The following is a 20010-nucleotide window of genomic DNA, read 5'->3' as shown; positions in this document are numbered from 1 at the left end:
GAGATGGAGAGGAGGCTGTCGCTGGCGCTCCTCTTTTGAGAGAAGAAAGGAAATACAAGGGCTGTATAACAAACCTTGAAGTGTTGATTCATAAAATCTGTTGCAGAGCAGGCAGGCCACTCTGACCCTGTGTGCTTTTTGCATTAATTCATCAAACACTGCTGTGTCCTGCTATTGGTGAAGTTAATTTATACATAACCCTAGAGATCTAGGTTTGCCTAATCTTGCTGATTAAAAATACGTATGTATTGACCGTTATTTTCTGCAGTAGAAAATTCAATCTAGAAGTTCTGCCTAATGCAACAAATAGGTACAATTAGTCTTGTTATTAGTTAACTGCAGAATTCTATCTCATTTTCTTGTGTGGGTAAGGAACTGGTTGGGAGGTAGGAAACCAATTTTCTCACCTTGGCATTGCCATTGATGTGTTGTGTGATCAGAGGCAAGTAATTTCAATTTTCTGTTTTCTGTCTTGGTTTTGTTAACTTTAAAAATCATACTTAATAGAAAAACTATCTTCTTTCTAGCTCAGTGTTTTCCAGCCATGACTGAAGGTGTTATGTCTGCTGTTCAAGAGTTTCAGAAGTGCTAGATTTGAAATACTGGAGTGTTGATTGTTTTGTAGTTATTATGCATGCAACCTGTCAGGCAATAATTTATGATTTTGTTTTATTGTTTTTAGCCTCTTTTTGCATTCAGCTATAAAGAAAAGTTTGCTGTTAATGGCTGGAAAGTGTATGATCCAATGGCAGAATATAAGAGGCAGGTAAGTTACAGAATACTTAGTGTATTTTCTTTTTCTCCATCTCCCCCATAGCCATTTAAAGAAGGAAAAAATGTTACAGAAAACTCATTATTTTCAGCTCTTGCTACATAGACTGACTGTCTACATCTCATGTTTAGATAACAAAATGCAAGTGGCCTGAATTTGAGTGTGTTGAGCACCTGCTAAAGTTGGTGGAGATATAGATGCTGGGTACTTGAGCAAATTGGTCTAAATTAACATAGTTCGGAAATCCACATTTTTCAAGTGCTGTTTCTACCACAGGCTTTATAAAAAAATGGATTTGAATAAGCATCACTAAACAAAAGAGTAACTGTAGTTTGTAATTTTAAATCTACATCTTCCATAGGGTTATTTTCCTTCTCAGTTCAGTAGGAAAGACTTCCATTGGTTTATGATTCAGTATGAAGACCTAAGTTTATAGTTTATTTAAAAAGAAATGTGAGTGCGCGCTTTTTTTTTAAAGTATGCAGTATATTAAATTGTTCATTGTCCCAAACTCAGATATGTAAAAGTCTAACTGGAAAATTGCAAAATTGTTTTGTTTTCATACAGGGCTTGCCCAATGAGAGTTGGAAAATATCCAAAATTAACAGCACTTATGAGCTTTGTGATACGTATCCTGCTGTCCTTGTTGTGCCAACCAGTGTAAAGGACGATGATCTCTCAAAAGTGGCAGCATTTAGAGCAAAAGGGAGAGTTCCTGTAAGTGAAATTTGTATGAGAGGATATAAGTGTTTTAGAAATCTGTAGCTTTTAAAAAATCATTAGTGTTCTTTTAGGCTTTGTTTTTTAAATAACAGTGGGATGGCTTCCTTCCTGAGATGGGGTGGGGTAGAGGGGCAAAGAAAGAAGAATTACACTCAATGGGTTTAGAACTGAAGGGAGCAACTCAAATGTGAGTTTAATTGCACAATTACTGCGCTATGTAGTAAGTTTTTTGATTGGATTAGCATTTCTAGGCCGCAGTGGTATCTGATGTTCTGGCATATGTATTAGCTTGTGTTCTGATTTGGAGTAGAATGTCATAGCCATAGTGCTTTGCTTGAGAATAGACAAGGTAGCATTAGAACCCCTTTAAATATGTTAGATCGTGTTGGTTTCCATGTTTAGCAAGGCAGTGTACAGGTCCATAGTCTTCCACATGGAAGCAGTTTTTATTCCTCCATTGCACTTGTTTTTTCCCAATTAGAATAATATAGGCTTAGTTGCTGTTAAAAATAAAAATAGAATCACTGTATTTCAGGCTCAGATTTGGGGTGAGCAGTCAGTGCTAGTGTGCTGTCAACATGTTTTTGCGTCAGCCTGTCCTTAAACTTGCATTTGTTGATTTGCCAGGAAATAATGCCAAATAGGCAGTGTGATTGTCTAGTTGTTCTCTGGCCTGCTGCTTTTATAGTAGTGTAGTAAATTAAATAGTTTTCTCTCATTCTAGGTGTTATCCTGGATTCATCCTGAGAGTCAAGCAACAATAACACGATGCAGCCAGCCATCAGTTGGCCCAAATGATAAGCGTTGCAAGGAAGATGAAAAATATTTGCAGACAATTATGGATGCCAATGCTCAGTCACATAAACTTATCATCTTTGATGCCAGGCAGAATAGTGTTGCAGATACAAACAAGGTAGGTTTGTATCATAACTGGCATTAGTTCATCAGCCTTATTACAAGGCCGAAGCTTGAGGCAGACATCAGGATGTGTAGAACCTGATGTTGAAAAGAGCTAAGAAAGGGTGCCTAAAGAGGCCAGAGGAAGGAAGGTAAGTTGCTTGTAGCATTTTGGAAAGGCTGGCAGGAATCAAAGGCAGCATGAAGATATAGCTGAGAAATTATCCAGTAGAGCTCACAGAAGACCAAAGCTTTCATTAATAAAAAGGGGAAGGTATATGGATGTATTATCAAATGTAGCCTGTTACAATTAGAATTTCTTTCAACTAAAAAAAGCTCCAGGTTCTTTTTAGAAAAACAAAAGCCAAAATATGTTTTTATGAGCACTAAAATAATCCCTTCTCTCAGAAAATCCTGAAACTTGAGTCAAACAACTCTCTGTGCCTTATACTGAAGTCCTATACATGTTCTTCATTGTCTGTTTTTACCTTTTGAATGACAGGCTAAAGGTGGAGGATATGAAAGTGAAAGTGCCTACCCAAATGCAGAGCTAGTCTTTCTGGAGATTCATAATATCCACGTCATGAGAGAATCCCTGCGGAAACTTAAAGAAATTGTTTATCCTACTATTGATGAGACTCGGTGGCTGTCAAACGTGGACTCCACACACTGGCTGGAATATATAAGGGTAAAATGCTTCTGATGTGAAAAATAAATTACTTTTTTAAACCATGTTTTTAAGTTGCACTTCTGAAAATATTGCTAAAATAATGTTGAAGCTCAAGCATGTTGCTTTAATCAGAATAATCTTGTGAAAAAGTATAATTTTTAAATACAGAATTGCACTTAGAATGCAGCATTTTAAGCATCCATAATAACGTAGTATTTCTAGTTATATGTACTGTCAGATAGTGAGTTAATTCCCAATAACAGTATCATAATTACTGCTGTGTTTTATTTTCTTGAGAAGGAATGTTTGTGGGCAGTCCAGGGTTATCCCTCATTTGGAAGAATGCACTGAGAACTTCAGAGTATAGTTGAGCCACTGCCAAAAGGACTTGACTGTGAATTCCAGAGTCTTTCTCATCCTTCCCTCCTTCAGTTCAATGTTACAGTTCTTGTGGTGGGCACCTACATTTTCATGAGCTGTTTGTAGCCAGTGATCTATCAAGTTATCATCCACCCTGTTATTTAACAGAATATTAAAATAAATCATTACCACAGTCAGTTTTACAGCCAGTTTCACTAACCTTTGAAACTATTTTAGAGTAGATGATTTAATTACCACATTCAATCTCCTGTTTATGAATAATATGGATGGAGTGTAATTTGTTTTATTAGCAGCTGGCTCAAAATGTCACTCGTGCAAAACATGTTTGGGATCATTCATTAGTTTGACTCTGTTAAGCAGTGCCTGCTGACAACTGCAGCAGAGCCAGTAGAGGGAGCAAACACGAAATTAAGAGTCTAATTATATTTTGGGAACAGTTTCGTTTTCTTGTTCTCTTGAATTTGAACTATTTGAAACAGCTTTGGGAATCTAAATATCTGGAAACCTTTTCTTATCAGCCTGGCCTTTCACAGCCATCTGTTCTGTGCCTCTGATCATCTTTTATTGCCACTGACTCTGGTGGGATTACTGGATTAGGCATTGTCGGAAATTAACTGTGATACCACAGATATTGTCAGACAGGTGACAATAGCATAACAATTGGAAATTTCATTTCAATTATTTTTAAGAGTTGACATGTGTGACATTCTACATTATCCTGTCCATTACATGCTACTTTGCTTTAATGGTACTGACAGCAGAAGCTGCAGGCTGATTTCTTAAAAGCTGCCATTATTGTGTTAACAGTGTTGATAGTATCTGAGATTTTTTTCCCAAGAATTCTTTGCCTTTTGATTTGGCTTGTAATAGCACTAACAATCCACAGCTTTACTCTTAACACATCTGCTGTTTTCTGGTCTCAAACCAGTGTGTCTGTGTTCCAGTTTAATGCAGTGCATTACTGGAAACTCACCTTCCAACCCCTGGCACCTACAGTGCTTCAGAGATGGTTTGGGAGTGTCTTGTGAAGGCACCAATAACTCTGTGTATGAAGACAGTAGTAACAACATGAGTAGAAGCACTTGTTGCTTATTGCACACCCAGAGTATTTTCTGCCTGAGGGTAGAACTTGTACTATTAACTATTTTTCAGTTCTCATTTTGTAAACCTAGAACTTGTCCTATTAACTATTTTTCAATTATTATTTTGTAAGCCAATCCAAAGCCAGTTATTTGTTAGGAGCCCTAACTGAAATACTGTGCTGGATACCAGGTTTTGAAAAATCTGTAAAGAATAATAAATTTGTAGAGGAAGCTGTTTTCTAAACTATTGTCCAAAGTAGAATTAATTCTTCACATACTCCACAGATATTTACTGAATAGTAAATGTGTTTTCTGTCTCCCATTCTCTGCACATTTTCTGTACCTGTTCTGTTGTTTATTTCCAGCTGTCTTCCTTCACAGACATTTTTGTGTTCTCTTTAAAGCAAGCTATTGCATACCTGTATGTTAAATAGATTAGTTTTCTGCTTTTATTGAAGATCAAACTGTTTTAATATTAATGCCATTAGAGCTTTCTAAATTAAATAATTGGCAATTAACTAGTTCAGACCACAAACTATTCTCCCATAGACATTCTTCTGTTGTTTCTTGCTATTTCCCCTCTGGCATCTTTCAGTTCTATCAAAAAAGATATGGCCAATGAGAGAGAGAACAAATGGAAACTGTCTCTAAAACATGCTTCTTGAAATAGATTTGAAGACTGGTCTTGTGCGCAGCTTCTCCAGCAGATGCGAGCTTTCCTACTTCCCAGAAGATGTTTTTGCATGCCTGCGAAGAGAAAAGTGCAAATATTTTGCAAGATTCTGTTTTCTGATGTGGGAATGCAGAATAGGAATTCTTCTGTGGTCCCATTTCTAGTGGTTGTTTTTTTTCTCCACCTATTTTTCAGTGCCATGATAGGTCATGTTAGAGACAAGTCTTAACAGGGGAGAGATTATTTAAGTTTTTTAAAAACTAGAAGGTGGCATCAGGGAACAAAAGAGAAGAGGTTTTGAATGGGGAGAAGAGAAACAAGTTGGCACAGGTGACGTCAGTCCTGTGTCATCTCTGTCCTGTGCATTGCTCCTGAATCCAGGCTATTGATGGTCATCTTAGAAGCTGAATACAATGTATACTTCATGCAGCAACAAATCAGAACTTCTCTCAGCCAGGGGTTTCTGAGTTGGTTTGGGTTGTGTTTTGATACAGATTAGCTGGATGTTATGTCTCTTTCTCTAAACTCAGTAGTTTCAGTTGAACTGAAAATGGAGCAAGAAAGAGTGATTAATGTGAAATGAACTTTTGAAAAGCCCAGAACTTCAGCCTTTTGAATAGATTGCAATATTTGTGTCTTTTCATCATAATACAGAATATAAATTTAATTTAGAGAAGGGATTTCCAGTTTCATTTGTTATGCTTTTAATGTTATGTGCTGCTAGTAATGAAGAGCTGGTAAGAACTCTGTCCTGGACAACAGAGTGCACACAGTCTTTGTATCTCTAGGAATATGCATACCACTGTTTGGAAATCTCTTAATTTAAAGCATTGCCATCAGGATAATTATGTAATTAATCTGAAATTTTAAAACATAATGACTTAAAGAGTATAAAATCTTAACTTTTTTTTAGTAGAGTTTTGGTAGTATTTAATACACTTGTTTCTTCGTTTTTGTTTAAGATGCTTCTTGCTGGAGCAGTAAGAATTGCAGATAAAATTGAATCTGGTAAAACCTCTGTAGTGGTACACTGCAGTGATGGCTGGGATCGAACTGCACAACTCACTGCACTGGCCATGCTTATGCTGGACAGCTATTACAGAACCATCAAGGGCTTTGAAGTTCTTGTAGAGAAAGAATGGATAAGTTTTGGACATCGATTTGCAATGGTAAGCTGGAAAATTTAGTGTGCAGTTTGTCACCTTCAGGGCTTTTACTTTGAATAGCATGTTTTTTCACAGTACTCTGCTGCATTTGAGTTATTGACTCTGGTGTCCTTTTAGTGGTCTGAGTGTGTCAGAGAACTGTGACCCATTTATTTTTTAACAGGAAACCTTTATGTGACAGATAAAATTAATTAAGTGGTTTGAATGCAATGGTGAGAAAAAGTCATGAGAACGTTATGAGTTATTAGAACGAGGGATTGTAATTTAGAGTTTATGAATGGAGAACCAAGGAAAACAATTAAGGTTTCTAAAGTGTAAAAATGGCTGAAGTTATTAATCTGATTTTAAAGCTGAAGTGTTTATTTAACACATGGGCTTATGGGGAATTAGAATAAATTGTTATGACATTCTGTGGGCTTTGACTCTCAAGATGGCTTAGTAGGAGTCGCTCGTAGCTATGACAGGTGGATATGGAATAACCATTTTTTCAGTTCAGTCTTAATAAATTCCTACTGGTTTCACCCACTGGTAGAAATCAGTGGTTGTGCAGTAGAAGATGGGGAAGCAGCTGGTAATGCTTTCCAGCTCTGCTCGACACTGAAGGCATGTCCGTAAGGGAATATTGGGATGCATTTTTAGTAGTTGAAAAATGCAGGTTAACATTATGGAAGACCTGCCTGTCTTGTTCACTATTGGAACATATTAAGAGTTCCTGAGCTTGGCAGTGTTGAGATGGTACTGCAGACACACTGGACTGAAATGAATTGTGCTCTGACTTCCAGCGAGTGGGACATGGAGATGATGATCATGCAGATGCTGACAGATCTCCCATCTTCCTGCAGTTCATTGACTGTGTTTGGCAAATGACAAAGCAGGTAAGATGCTGAAGAGTCTATTTCTATGAGGTATCAGTCTTTATCTTGGAAACATAATTTGTGTAGGAGAACACATTCCTTTACAGTGTAGTAGCATGTTTACCTGAAGTTGGCTGCACTATGTACACAGAGCGAAATTTCTGTTCAAAGTTAAGTACAAGAAGCTAGAGTAGAGATTTTTCCTTGAAACCAAAATACTAGCAATTTTTTTTCAGTTTAAAATAGGCTTACAAAGAATTTTCTGTTTACATAAATAAGAGTTGTTGATGAAATAAATTATTTGTGTTGCATGTTCACTTATATGGATTTATATTGTCCTTAAGAAACAGCAAAAATCTGAACTGATTGTGAACTGAGGGTAGTAGCGAGTTCTTTTATATATGTCTCAAATGTGAACCTTTAAATCCTTATGTATACAGGACAGCATTTCTACCACACAAGTGTGTTCTCTGATAAGTTTTCTTACGTCCATCACTGCTTTTACTTCTAGATCAGGGGAGATCTCTGAAATTAGTGATTCTTAAGATACCAAAATACTCAGCTTCTCAATTTTGTTCTAAAATGTTAAATTATCAAATGGATTTAGTCTTCTTTTTCCTTATTTGTGCCTCCATGAGCAAAAACGTAAGCTTTTTTTGGTGCTTTTATATTGCCATTCTTTCATGTCGTTATTGAAATAGGTTGTCCACATGAAGGCTTTATTTCCAAGTGATGTAGAAGTTCTTGGTGCTTGACTCCTTTGGTTTTCACATTCCCCTCTATTTTTTCTTTTTTCTTTCTTTCCTTTTTTTTTACCTTCTTGAAGCCTAACATGGATCTGTGCTTTTATAGTGAAAGCTGTTATACTGAAGTCTCTATAGTATGTGATTTGTTTTGAAGGTAGGAGGGTAACAGTCCGGTTCTATATGATGCTAGCACTTCCAGATCTCTTACCTTAGTCTTCTTGTTCTGAACATGACTCTTAAAACTTGCATTGTAGTGTCCAAAACTTTTATTCAAAACAGTCATCTTTGGTGCTTTATGAAAATTCCCTGCTGTTATACTGGGCCTTTGTCCAGGGGTTCTTGTAGACTTTCTGTATATCTGTATTTCAGCATTAATGTGCGGTTCAGTATGGCTGGAGAAAATAAATGAAAAATTCTCTCTCTCTTTCAGAGGAAAGCTAATAACAATAGCAAAGAGGAGCAGTTCTAAACACCTGGTAGGAACAAAAGTCCTCTGGAGAGATCCTTAATTGAGAGCAGCAGCCTCTTCTATTTTTGTGATGTCCCTCGCTGCCTACTATTTCTTGCTATAAACAGTTTAGTTCTCTCTAGTTTAAGAAAGAGAAAGGGATGGGGGCAGAGGGGGAATCTATGAAACATTTTGCCAATACCACATCTGTTCAAAACCTGGATCCAGAAATTGTTCTAAAATTCATGAATGGCAGAGATGTTGAAAGATCATTAATGTTGCACAAGAAAAAAATAGAGTAAGTTATTCTTGAACAGTTCTTGCCTACTTATTTTAATTTTTCAGTTGACTTGAACACTGAGAAGAGAAGACTGTGATTGCCTTGACACAGACCTCTGAAAAAGAGGATTCTATTTTATTTTTGTCTAGGTCATTTGCCCATAAAACAGTGATAGTTTTGTGCTTTAGAATTGATGGTAAACATATGTGAAATGTTCCAAAGCTCAAGTAAATGTTAATGACTGCAGGAGGGTGTAAGGACTCTGGTTTGGGCATAGGCTAAAAGCAAGCAAATAGACTCTTTTGGGGTGTAAGAATTACATTCTTAAAACAATCACCTTAAAACAATGAGAGAATCTCTAACTTCCTACTAAGATAAAAATTTTCAGATAACTTCAGACAGTGAAATTTAGGCCTTGACAGCCTTATATTTTCCCTTGGGTTTATGGTCTTCATAACACACAAATATAATAATGGAGAACTTGAGAGAAATACATTGACCTCAGATTTTAAAAAAGAACACATGTTGAAGTGATTTCCCTTCTTTGTTAGTAATTTCTGGTGGTACTGAGTAGCAGATGTCAGATTGGAAAGGCCACATGTGAGCTGTTGAAATACTGATGCCTGGTTAAAAATGAAACAGAATTGTAAAATGTGCATGTAGCTCTGCAGTTTAACTTCCTACCTTTCATGCACAGAGCCCTCACAGGAGGAAAGTCTATTTAAAGTCAGCAGAAAGTTTCATCCTATTTGTTACTGAGTGTCTGCTGTTGCTGTAGATGGATTTTTCACTGGATTCAGCAGTGCACTGTTCCTCTGTCTAGTATTCAGTTAACCATTATTCATTGCACAGTTGTTCTGCCAAGTGTTTCAATGTTAAATATTACTGTATTACAGAATTAGTTCATTGATAAAAAGAAGTGTATATTGCATGTCTTTGAATCAAATGCCACTTGTCATCATTGGACTTAAACAAGATAATTTCTTTTTTTAAATGCCACTTTACAAAAACCCCCAACAACTCCAGCAGCAACAAATGGGAGATTTTAATGACCCCTGTGTTTTCTCATAATTAGTGGATTTGAGAAGAAGTAAATTTCCATTTGAGGATTTTTTCCACCTCAATCTTAAAGCAGATGCTAATAGGCTTGGAACTACAGATGAAGGCATTTTTAGGTCAGTGGTTTTTCAGCAGCAGTAATAGAAGCTCTACAGTCTTGATACATCAGCTCCAACAGTACAACTCTTGTATCCAAAGACCAGGTTTCAATAAAGTGCTATCACTTATTAATAAACTAGTTGGAGTGCAACCACTGATGTATGGAATTTTGAATATGCTTCACCGGATTGGAATAGTGGCCATGTCAGCATCCTTCTGATTAGTATGGACCTGTCACAACACAGAACCCTGATGTGACAAGGTTCATTAAATGCTTTCAGTTAAAGAGAATCCCTTTAGGAGATGCTTTGTCTTCAAATGTTTTTCCAAATATCGTTTTGATGCTTTGCAAATTATTTTTGCTCTCTGTATCTGATTGCTGCTTTGAGCTAGACACAGCATGCTGAGATCTGAGACCCAGTGAATTTTCTCCTGACTTGGTTCAGCACACCTGCTTGTCAAGTTCTGTTCATACTTCCTTAAAGTAATAGCTGTATTTTTAACATCATTGTTTTGTAATTAAGTTTTGGCATGATTTCCTAGAGAGAAGGAAGTTCAAAAGTAGTAACTTAAGAACGTGACTGAAAAAGAGATTTTGATAATCTTAATTTCCTCTGTGCCTTATGAAAACAAATGGTGAGGAGGTTTAAAACAGCCCACAATTTGCAAGGGATGTCCCAGTGTGAGCACACTGCTGGTGAACAGTGCACAGTGCAGAGTCATAAGAAGGCTCCATTCATTTTCTATGTTATGATGCTGATAATCTCCTTACTCAAAATTTTCAATCAAAAGCTGGTATGTATTAGCTTGAAGTCTTGGAAAGAGAATGTTTTTACAATGTGTGTCTTAGATCAATCTTCTTTTTTATATAATATTGTTTAAAACTTAGATCTCTCTGGCTTTAATACAAGCACACCCATTGTGTGTTATTCAGCTCTTTACTTTCAACATGAATAAACATTTGCCCTTCATAAATCACAGCTGACACTGAAGAGGAATTTCTGGATCAGCTAGTTCACCCACAGTCCCAATTGCTGTTATTCCTCCTAACTGTAGGAATCGTCTTTAAGTAGGTCTTGAGTCACTCGCCAAGGTATTGAGTGTTCTTTAGTGGCACAAAACAGAAACCAGTCCTCTGCTTTCTGCACATCTGAAATATTGACTTAAAATTTATCCCTATTGCAGGAAATTCTGCCTTATGAATCTACAACTTTGCCTTTTAGACTTCTGTGAAGATGTACTCTTTTAGAGAGACTGCACAAAATTTGTTTTGTTTGTTCTGAACATAATTCTCTTATTATGTGCTCTTTATTGTTAGTGAGAGAAATGCTGCCTCTTAAGTTTTCCCAATTTTTTATTCTTTTAAATGTCTATAATTCCATGTCTGTATTTGCTACCCTTGTCATACTGGACAGAAAGTTATTTTGGCACATCAAGCAGTTGCCACATGTAGTCTTACCATAAAATTTGATTGAAGAAGGACTTGTTCCATCAGAATGGGCAGCAGTCCCTGCAGTTTGTACTAATTTCTTCCTTTATGAATTTTTACAGCACTACAGATTAGGACAAACACTTTCAGATTTCTGACTGCTTGTCTTAGAATATATCAGGTAACCTCAGCTTGTGAATAAAATACCTAATGGTGCTCAGGGGAGTAAGAGTACTTTAATTTCAGATGTACAGGATTTACTTTCCCATACAGAAGAAGAGGGATTAAAGGCTTATTGTATATAATTGATGGTAAACTCAGGGTGAAATGGAGAAAAGTAACTTACTTGAGTAGAAAATGAAAGAAAAGTTTTAAATAAATGTTAAGTACAATGTATGTGTAGTAGTCCTTATTATGCAATTCATTGCATGTTGAAATAGGAAATAAAACTCTTAAATGTCGTTATTTTTTCCTTCCCCCCCAAATGTTTTCTTGTTCTGTAATAAGAGATATAAAACATATGTTTAAGAGGATTTGGGGTAGAACAGAATACTGTTAGAGCTTCTTAAAATGGATTGCGTTGTATCACCAGTTTCGCATCAGCTAATGTTTGTATTCTGGTATGCTTGGATAATGAGTGTAAAGTGTAACTCTGAGAAGTATCTACGTGAAATGAATTCTTGAAGCAGGAGTTACTGAAATTGTTGACTTTTCCTGCAAATAATCCCTAAATAGGAAAAAAATCTTACCTGAAATATTTGGTTACTTCTTATGTCTTTCTTCCTTTCTACACTGTTTAAAATAATGCTTGAAGTAATTTTACCCTTTTTTAAAATACCAGTTTCCTGCAGCCTTTGAATTCAACGAATTATTTTTGATCACCATTCTGGATCACCTTTATAGTTGTCTCTTTGGGACTTTCTTATGCAACTGTGAAAAAGAGAGATTAAAAGAGGTAAATGATTAGTATAATGCACATTCTTGGTTTTCTGGTTTTATATACAAATGCATAGAAAACTAGCTAAGAATGTCTGAGCTGTGTTTTTAAATACATTTGTCACATATTCTTAAAAAACAATGCAAACGTTAAATTTCATGGAGAAATATATACTGAATGTCCTGCTATTAAGTGAGGTGGAACTTAGGTTTCTTTAGTTATATCTGAATGAATGAAGCTAGGACTCAATGAAATATTATGTGTTTGTGAAGAAAAATTAAAGCTTGTTAATATTGCAAGTACACTTTTGCTTACTTGTGACTGTTATTTTTACTATCTCATTTATTCCAGCAACTTAAAATTCTTTGTTATATTTAGTTCTGCCTTTTTTTTTTTTAGTTTGTCTCTACTGCTTCTATAGGGGAAAAGTTGCATGTAAATACCACAAGATGGAGCTGAATAACATGTTATCAGCAAATGCAGTTTCCAGACAGCTTTCTTTCATAAATAAATAGTCAGATGCAATTCTCAATAAAGAAATGCAGTTTAAGACACAGCAGTAGTAGAAACACATGCTTTACAACTCTGAAGGAGTTTAAATTTGTAAGATGAATCTGATGTAAATTCAGATTTCCAGTCCTTGATCTAACCATTATTACGCTGATTAAATTTAGAATAAAACAACTTTCAGAAGTGCAAATAAAGATACAAGTAGTGAGTTTAAAGCATATCAATTATTTGTTGGGAGTAGATAGTATGAGAGGGAAAATTGAATAATTATTTTTCACAGACACTATTTTGGATCTTCCAAATTCCCTGTCTCTTCACTAATAATCTTATTAAAACTATCTTTTTAGTTTAGTTGGTCAGTGTGTAACCATGTATTTAAGTAGCTGTATATATTGCTGTAAATTGTGAGCAGTACAGATTGCTTTTGCTCAACTAGACTTTAGTGTGTCTGAAAAGAATATGCCTAAATTTCCTTTCTCTATTAGCCTTGGACAAAAATAAGTATTCAGATGTTTTGCTAAAGTTTTAAGGCTGTTTAGTGATCAGCTACTGGAAGTGTTCTCAGACGGCATGTAATTTTCTAGTAGATAAGGTAAAATTCTGACAGAATTACTTATATGTAGATATTAACATAATATTTAAAATTTAGCTATCCATGTCATTAATTTTTTATTTCAACTTTTTTTTCAATCAGGAGGTGAGCACAAAGACTGTATCTCTGTGGTCCTATATAAACAGCCAGTTAGAGGAATTCACAAATCCTTTCTATGTAAACTATGAAAACCATGTTCTATATCCTGTTGCCAGTCTGAACCATTTGGAACTGTGGGTGAACTACTACATCAGATGGAACCCAAGGATGCGGCCTCAGGTATGAGCTTTCACATGTCTTCAGTGTTTTACTGAAGGTCACAGAGATTAAAAGAGATCATTATTTTTCCTAATGTCAAATGCAGCATTTAATACAAAAGCGCTCATCTGTTGCACATATTTCAGCTGATATGGAAAAAGGTGTTTGTCATGAAGATGATGCTGGATGTGGTCAAACTGGGGAAAAGGATGTTTTCATTAATGTCACCCACAGACTAGGGAGTTACAGTATCACTGTATTGGCTTGTAAAGATTAACAGTCTTTTTTGTCAGAAGATTACTTTTATAATACTTCTATAATACTTTGTAACACTTTAATACTTTTATTGCCTTCTTGCAGTTTTTGTGTACTTTTGCTTTTAATCATGTTTTGCCCTTTCCCCAGCACTAAGATAAAAGAGCAGCAGTTTCTGAAAGACCTGGACTGTACCAGCTCATTTTGCAGGCTCTCTAAATTAAGCATCCCATGAATGTTTGTTTTCAATTGATTTTTATAGTTTTAAGATAACGTATAAGATGAAACACTCCCCATGCATGCTTCTTGATTAATCCAGTATTTGTTCTTATAAATAATCTCTGCTATTCAGATAAATCTCTAAATTTCATCAGACAAATGCTTCATATGCTCTTTTGCTTAGAAGTCTGAAGACTGTGACACATTCAGATTGTGTCACAATCATGATATAACTGGGTGTGCTACACCATCTCTTTATTAAGGTAACATTCCAAGGCACCTCCAAGCATATTATGATAAATTACCTGTATTAAGTGATTGCTTGAAAGCTGCTTTCATCTTCTAGCAGTTAGAATGAGATGTGAGTTTCAGATCTATTAGATGTGCATAAGTCAGAATCTGTTATAAAAGATGGTGTTCCAAGGTAAGTTTCAAAGACACCACACTGTTAGAAGTCCAAGTATCTGAGAAATACCTTTTAAGGTCCTGGAAAAGTCTGGATTGCTTGCTTTTCTCACCGAGGTCTTTCCTCTGAGCTGCTTTGTTTCTCTTACTTCTTAAAACTTTGAAAGATGGTATATTTTAAGTTATATAATTTTCAAGTGAAATTGTCAGCTGCTTTTTAACAAAATACTATCTTTCCTATAGCCTGTTTGCTGAATACCATTTGGGTGGTGTTTGCACTGCCTGCAGTATTGTTGGTTTATGACTTGTATTTGATTGAGATCTCCAGGCCCTGAGAGTGAGCAGGCTTTGTGAACCACATGAAAGCCAGTCCTCGTCCAAAAGAGGGAGGGTAGGGAAGAGATGACATAATGAGGAAATACCAGAGCTGTCATCTCTTATTGAGAACTCTGCTCACTGTCTTTGTCACTGAGTGCTCTGCCTGCTTCTCTGGGAGATGCTCCTCAGTCATTCTGGCACATGAGACTCATTCACTGTCTTAGAGCAGGTCCCTCCATCAGCAGCTGAAGGGAATAAAATGTGATGGTCCTGGTAACTGCCTTAACTTTCCTGCCACCTGCTGTTCTTGAAGTACTTTAAGAAGTGTTTCAACTTTTTAGTTCTACCACCTAAATTTTGTCTTGATACATCCTCCCTTTCCTCTTGTCTCTGGCCTGAATTTATGTGATATTTATGACCAACATTTGGGAGTGTTTCACATCTACTTGCGTAAATTAGCAGCAGAAATTACAATTTCTTGTTGCAGACTTGCATTTGCCAGTCTAATTATGAAAGCACAGACTCATACAAGCAGGTAAATAAACAGTTTCTGCAATCACAATATACTAAGTTTGCTTTCCTCTGTGTTTGCATTGTCTGGTGTCACACCCTGTTAACCAATTCAATAACATTCGGATGCATTCAGTGACAGAAAAAAGGACAGTGATCCTTGTGACACCCAGCAAGTCTTCACTTATCTTCAGTGAAAATTTTCTTAATCAGTAGATTTATTAAATTAATGAGCATCCCTGCCTACTCATAAAAGGTGATTTTGTTGAATACTTTTTAATGTGTTCTTTTGATTTTCAACTAAGTATTAGAGAAAATAAAATACTTAACATGAGTGAGTTCTCTGATAATTAGTTCAAGGCAACTTTGTGCTGTTCTATCAGCTGCAAAAACATCTTTAGAAAACTAAACCATGATTATTGTTTTTGAGGAGCTCCCCAAAAAGGAGAATTTAATGGAAGATGAATAATAAATAGTGCTTTAGGTTTTTTCATTCCTGCTTATTAGTGAGCTTCATTTTTAAATAGACTAAGAGAAGTTTCATTGCACTTCATTGCCTTTTCTATTGGAAGTGCGCATATATGACCTGTAATTTTTTTTTATTTGAAAATTACTGAACACTAACTTGATATAACCATTTATTTGTTTGTGTATTATTGTACTCTGTCTTCAAATAGCTGTCTCTCAACCTTTGCCGTTGTGGTATGGTCTAAACATATTCTTCATTGCTGTAGGACATACAGAGTTTAGCATTATTCTTATGTTCTATAAAGATTGATTAGAATTACATTATTTCAGTTCTGTCTGAGCTTTGTAGAAGCCTGAGATGGTGGATTTGATCATGTTTATTTGCATCAAGAACCTCTTTATTTTGTATTGCATTAGATTTTGTGCACTTAAGCACGCACAGCCTCTTCCCATATGGTTCAAAGCTCAGGAGTCTGAGAATTGAACACTGGAAAATTCTAGGTTAAATTTGGACATCTCTTGTTGCTAAATTGTGCTTCAACAAGATCATTCTAATTCTTAAGTGAAATAAAATATTCTTTGGTTTGAGTTTGGAAGCATTACATCATTATTGACTTCTTGTCTAAAGAAAATTAGGTAGATTTAAGTTCTGTCTTATTTGAGTTCATTGGCTGAGAAGACCTTTTTCAGATTTGCCCTTTCTTTGAATTGGAGAAATGTGTATATGTATGTGGCATGTGGAATAGAAGCTCTTCCATTCTCTCATACAAGAGGTGTGGGGTCAGTGGGTATGGCCTTACAGATGACTCTTCTAGTCTGGAATACATGAGATAATGTGATGCTTTTGAATTTTTTCAATTGATACACACTTTTCCCTTTTCTATATAGTGATTTCATCCTCTTCTTGACACTGGTTTGAGGAGTTCTGGCTGCCAGATGTCATTAGGTATCTCCTTGGGCATCTCTGTAAGGTGGGGAGAACACAACAATGAATTTTCTTGAATATGATCTCTGCAGGGCAGGCAGTATTTTTGAGCTAACATACCCCATCATTCATATATACAGAGCATGAGTAAAAGTTCCAGTCCTTTCAAGTCAAGCTGTGTGAAGCAAAGAAAATAATGCATTTTAGTCACCAAACTTTGCACAGTCCAGTAGAATATATTTAGTTCTTTTTATGCTTTCTTGGAAATTACATTTTAACCCTTAGAGGACAGGGCTTAGTTTAACTTTGGTTTTATGTGGTTTTTTTGTTTTTCTATGCCTGGTAATTTTTCTTCAAGCTCTATTCTGTAAATTTGGCCACAGTGCTCATGTTAATATCGTAGAAACCCCTGTAATTTTTCAAATTCATTCTTTTCTTTGTGTGTGTGGATTGTCATCCAGAGTAAAAGGCTACCACCATCTGTCACCTAGAAATTCAGTTCAGCTACTGTAATGGGATCGGCTGCTAAAGGCAATCACAAAACTTCTATGGAAGAGTCAGGGAAATTTTGTTGCCTGGTTAGCAGCTCACTTAAAGATGTGAAAGGGAAAGGTAGGAATAAGTAAAGCTGTTTGTTCAGTATATACAGAAATGACTAAAAAGTATCTAAATAGCTTACAATTGCTTTTATTTGATGCTATTGCAGAAGGATTTGATGTGTTGAATAATTGAGCCAATCGGATGTTAGCTGAGCTTCAGTGTCAAGAAACACAAAATATATGAGTGTCACTGGGAAAATTGCTGACAATAAACTGGAAAACATAATTACTGAAATGCTTTCTCCTACATGTAACAGGATAATGTGTAACTTACTACATATAACTTACTGTCTGGCACATGGAGCGTTCATGTATTTATCACTGCCTTTAGTCACACTGCCTAGTGTGTACCCCTCTGAGCAAGTTGACATTGGGATATTTTTACAAGTCCACACATTTGATATACCTATCCTACCATTTTGTGGCAGGACAGAGCTATCATACAGCTCTGAAACTGGTTGGCATTGCTAGTCCTGAATCCCTCTTTCTGAGTGAAAGAGTGGGGCAGGAGATGTCAGGAGAAGGAATTGCCTTGAGAATTAGAGAGCTGAGTGTTACCTTAGCAAAGCAGATTTCATCTCTGCAATTTAACAAAGAGTTTCTTGTGAGATGAGGCAGGTTTCAGCCAGTACCTGGTAATTTCTCTCTAGCTGAGTGTCAGGTCAGGATTTCCGGAGTTTAATTTACTGCAGATAATTTTTATCTACATATAACAATCAGTATGGAATAAAATAGAGATTAACCACTTATCCTGGATGCTGACAGAAATTGTAGTTACCTAAGCAAAAGAAAGTGATATCCTATAGTGGCATAGAATGTACGTAGAATGGGAGAAGCTAGTACTGTGCAAATAATCTTCACTTTTGGGAGTTTCTAACCCATTTTGGAGAGCAAGAACACAATTTCTCTCATGTCTCAGATGTCTAAATCTAAATGGCCTGTAGGTTTTAATAAGCAGTGGCATCAGCTTGTAGCATGTACAGTTTCCTGAGTTTGGAAATCTATCAGTTGTTCTGGCTCCCACCTGGTAGTATTCATAATTTCTGTTCTTGCTTTTCTAGGAGGCCAGGGGTTTTTGCATTTGTGCTCTCAGGAGCACACCTCTACAAACAGTGTGGAAGTATTGACTATTATTGAAAATTGCTGTGTTTACCATTTGAGATTGCCTTTTGCTACAAGTTGGAGTTAAGTTTTTCACAGGGAGGAAGAAGAAGATCAAGTGAAGGATGTTGTCTTTCCAATGCTCAGAGTAGGTTTTTGGAAAACTGACCATCTTAAGTTGAGCAATGAATTTAAAATAACTATTTTCTTCTGCAGCTTTTCTTCCCTGTTGCTAAAATAGTGTGCTCACTGAACAAGACAAAATGCATTCACTGTTGAACAGTTTTCATGTGAATGGCTGTCCTTGAGCTAGTAAAGTAACACACAGTAGCTATCCATCCAATTAAGTCTTGGTGGTATTATAAGTGAGTAGCTATTATAATTTCTTTTATATCTATCCTTGTGTTGACAAATTTTGCTATCCAAAAGTACTTCAGAATCCTGAAGGATTCTTTGGGAATGAAAGCCTGAAAATCAATACTGAAAGTGAACTGTAGTAATTCTGTGAAGAGGAAGGCATGAATTTTGGAAGAAATGAAGCTGTCTTGTGTCTAGATGGTTTTTATGTGGGATGTAGTATGTATATGGTATAGCATAACTATAGTTTCTCTGTGGGCTTAGTTTAAAAACAAGAAAACACATTATTTTTCCTCAAATCCTTCTCTAGCAGAATTAATTCATCATAACTGTGGAGTGGTGTGTGCTCAGCATTGCACTGCACCAGGTTCTGCATTTGATGTACATGGATAATTCAGTTTAAAAAATGGTTTCATATCAATGGTATTTTTAGCAATAAAGAATGGCTTTAGCAGTGTTGTAAGTATTTTTCTTCTCAATGTAGGCAGTAGGTACCCTGTCATTAAGGTGGAGAAAAAGTACCTCCTTTTGAATGAAATGGGCAGCAAAGGAGGCTAAATGAGGAAGGTAACCATTTTAACTGGTTAATTTGCAGAAACCTACAATCAGTTCTCCTTAATGAAGAATGTTACTTGGGTCACTTAATTTTGGCAGCATTTTACTGCTTTTTACTGGTTGGGAATGGGGTTTCAGATAATGCAGGTATAAGTAGTGTGAGAATCATGTCGTGGCTTACCAGGGAAAGAGACTGCATGTACCAGAGAGGAGAAACTTTTTGGGGAGATGAGGGAGCTGGCAATATCCAAGGAACGGAGAAGACATAAGTAACAGGGAAGAAGTGCAGAAGTTGAAGGTAGCTACAGGTGAATGAATAGATTGTATGAGGAGGGGAACAGGTCCTATGTTGAATTGTGGCTTGATGGAGAGTAGTTGAAATAGAAACTTAGAGAAATGTTGAAATGGGAAAAAGTGTGACTCTCCCTAAATTAAATCTTCCTGATGAGTTGAATATTCCTTTTTTTTTGTTTGTTTTGTTTACCAAAAAACCAAAAAACTAGTTCCTTAAGATAACTCAGTGAAAGAGAGGTAATGGAATAAAACTAGGGATTTGAATGTGATGGTACAAAATTTGGTTAGAGCTTAAAGCCAAACAAAAAGATGCCAGAATTGTGGACAACAGGGAGAAGTCTATAAAAGCTTATATTTAGTGCAGAGGATATTTCTCAGGATAGGTAGAAGGACTTGGGTAAGTGGTGGCAAAAAAATTAGTTATGAGA

The 20010-nt window shown here is 36.1% G+C and overlaps 1 protein-coding gene across 15 annotated transcripts in view; it reads left to right on the top strand.

Annotated features, from left to right (window-relative positions):
• MTMR1 (myotubularin related protein 1) overlaps positions 1-20010 on the top strand; it is a 36850-nt gene that overhangs the window by 11221 nt on the left and 5619 nt on the right. For all 15 annotated transcript variants that reach the window (XM_088173458.1, XM_088173465.1, XM_088173462.1 and 12 more), the window contains 8 exons: positions 683-766; positions 1340-1489; positions 2220-2408; positions 2895-3080; positions 6161-6367; positions 7147-7239; positions 12121-12234; positions 13421-13597. In XM_088173458.1, coding sequence (XP_088029584.1) covers positions 683-766; positions 1340-1489; positions 2220-2408; positions 2895-3080; positions 6161-6367; positions 7147-7239; positions 12121-12234; positions 13421-13597 — 1200 coding nt within the window. The remainder of the gene's footprint in view (positions 1-682; positions 767-1339; positions 1490-2219; positions 2409-2894; positions 3081-6160; positions 6368-7146; positions 7240-12120; positions 12235-13420; positions 13598-20010) is intronic.

Source organism: Sturnus vulgaris, chromosome 14, assembly GCF_052056855.1.
Source record: "Sturnus vulgaris isolate bStuVul1 chromosome 14, bStuVul1.hap1, whole genome shotgun sequence".
NCBI lineage: Eukaryota > Metazoa > Chordata > Aves > Passeriformes > Sturnidae > Sturnus > Sturnus vulgaris.
Note: the sequence above shows the minus strand (reverse complement) of the source record. Positions and strands in the feature narration are given on the sequence as shown.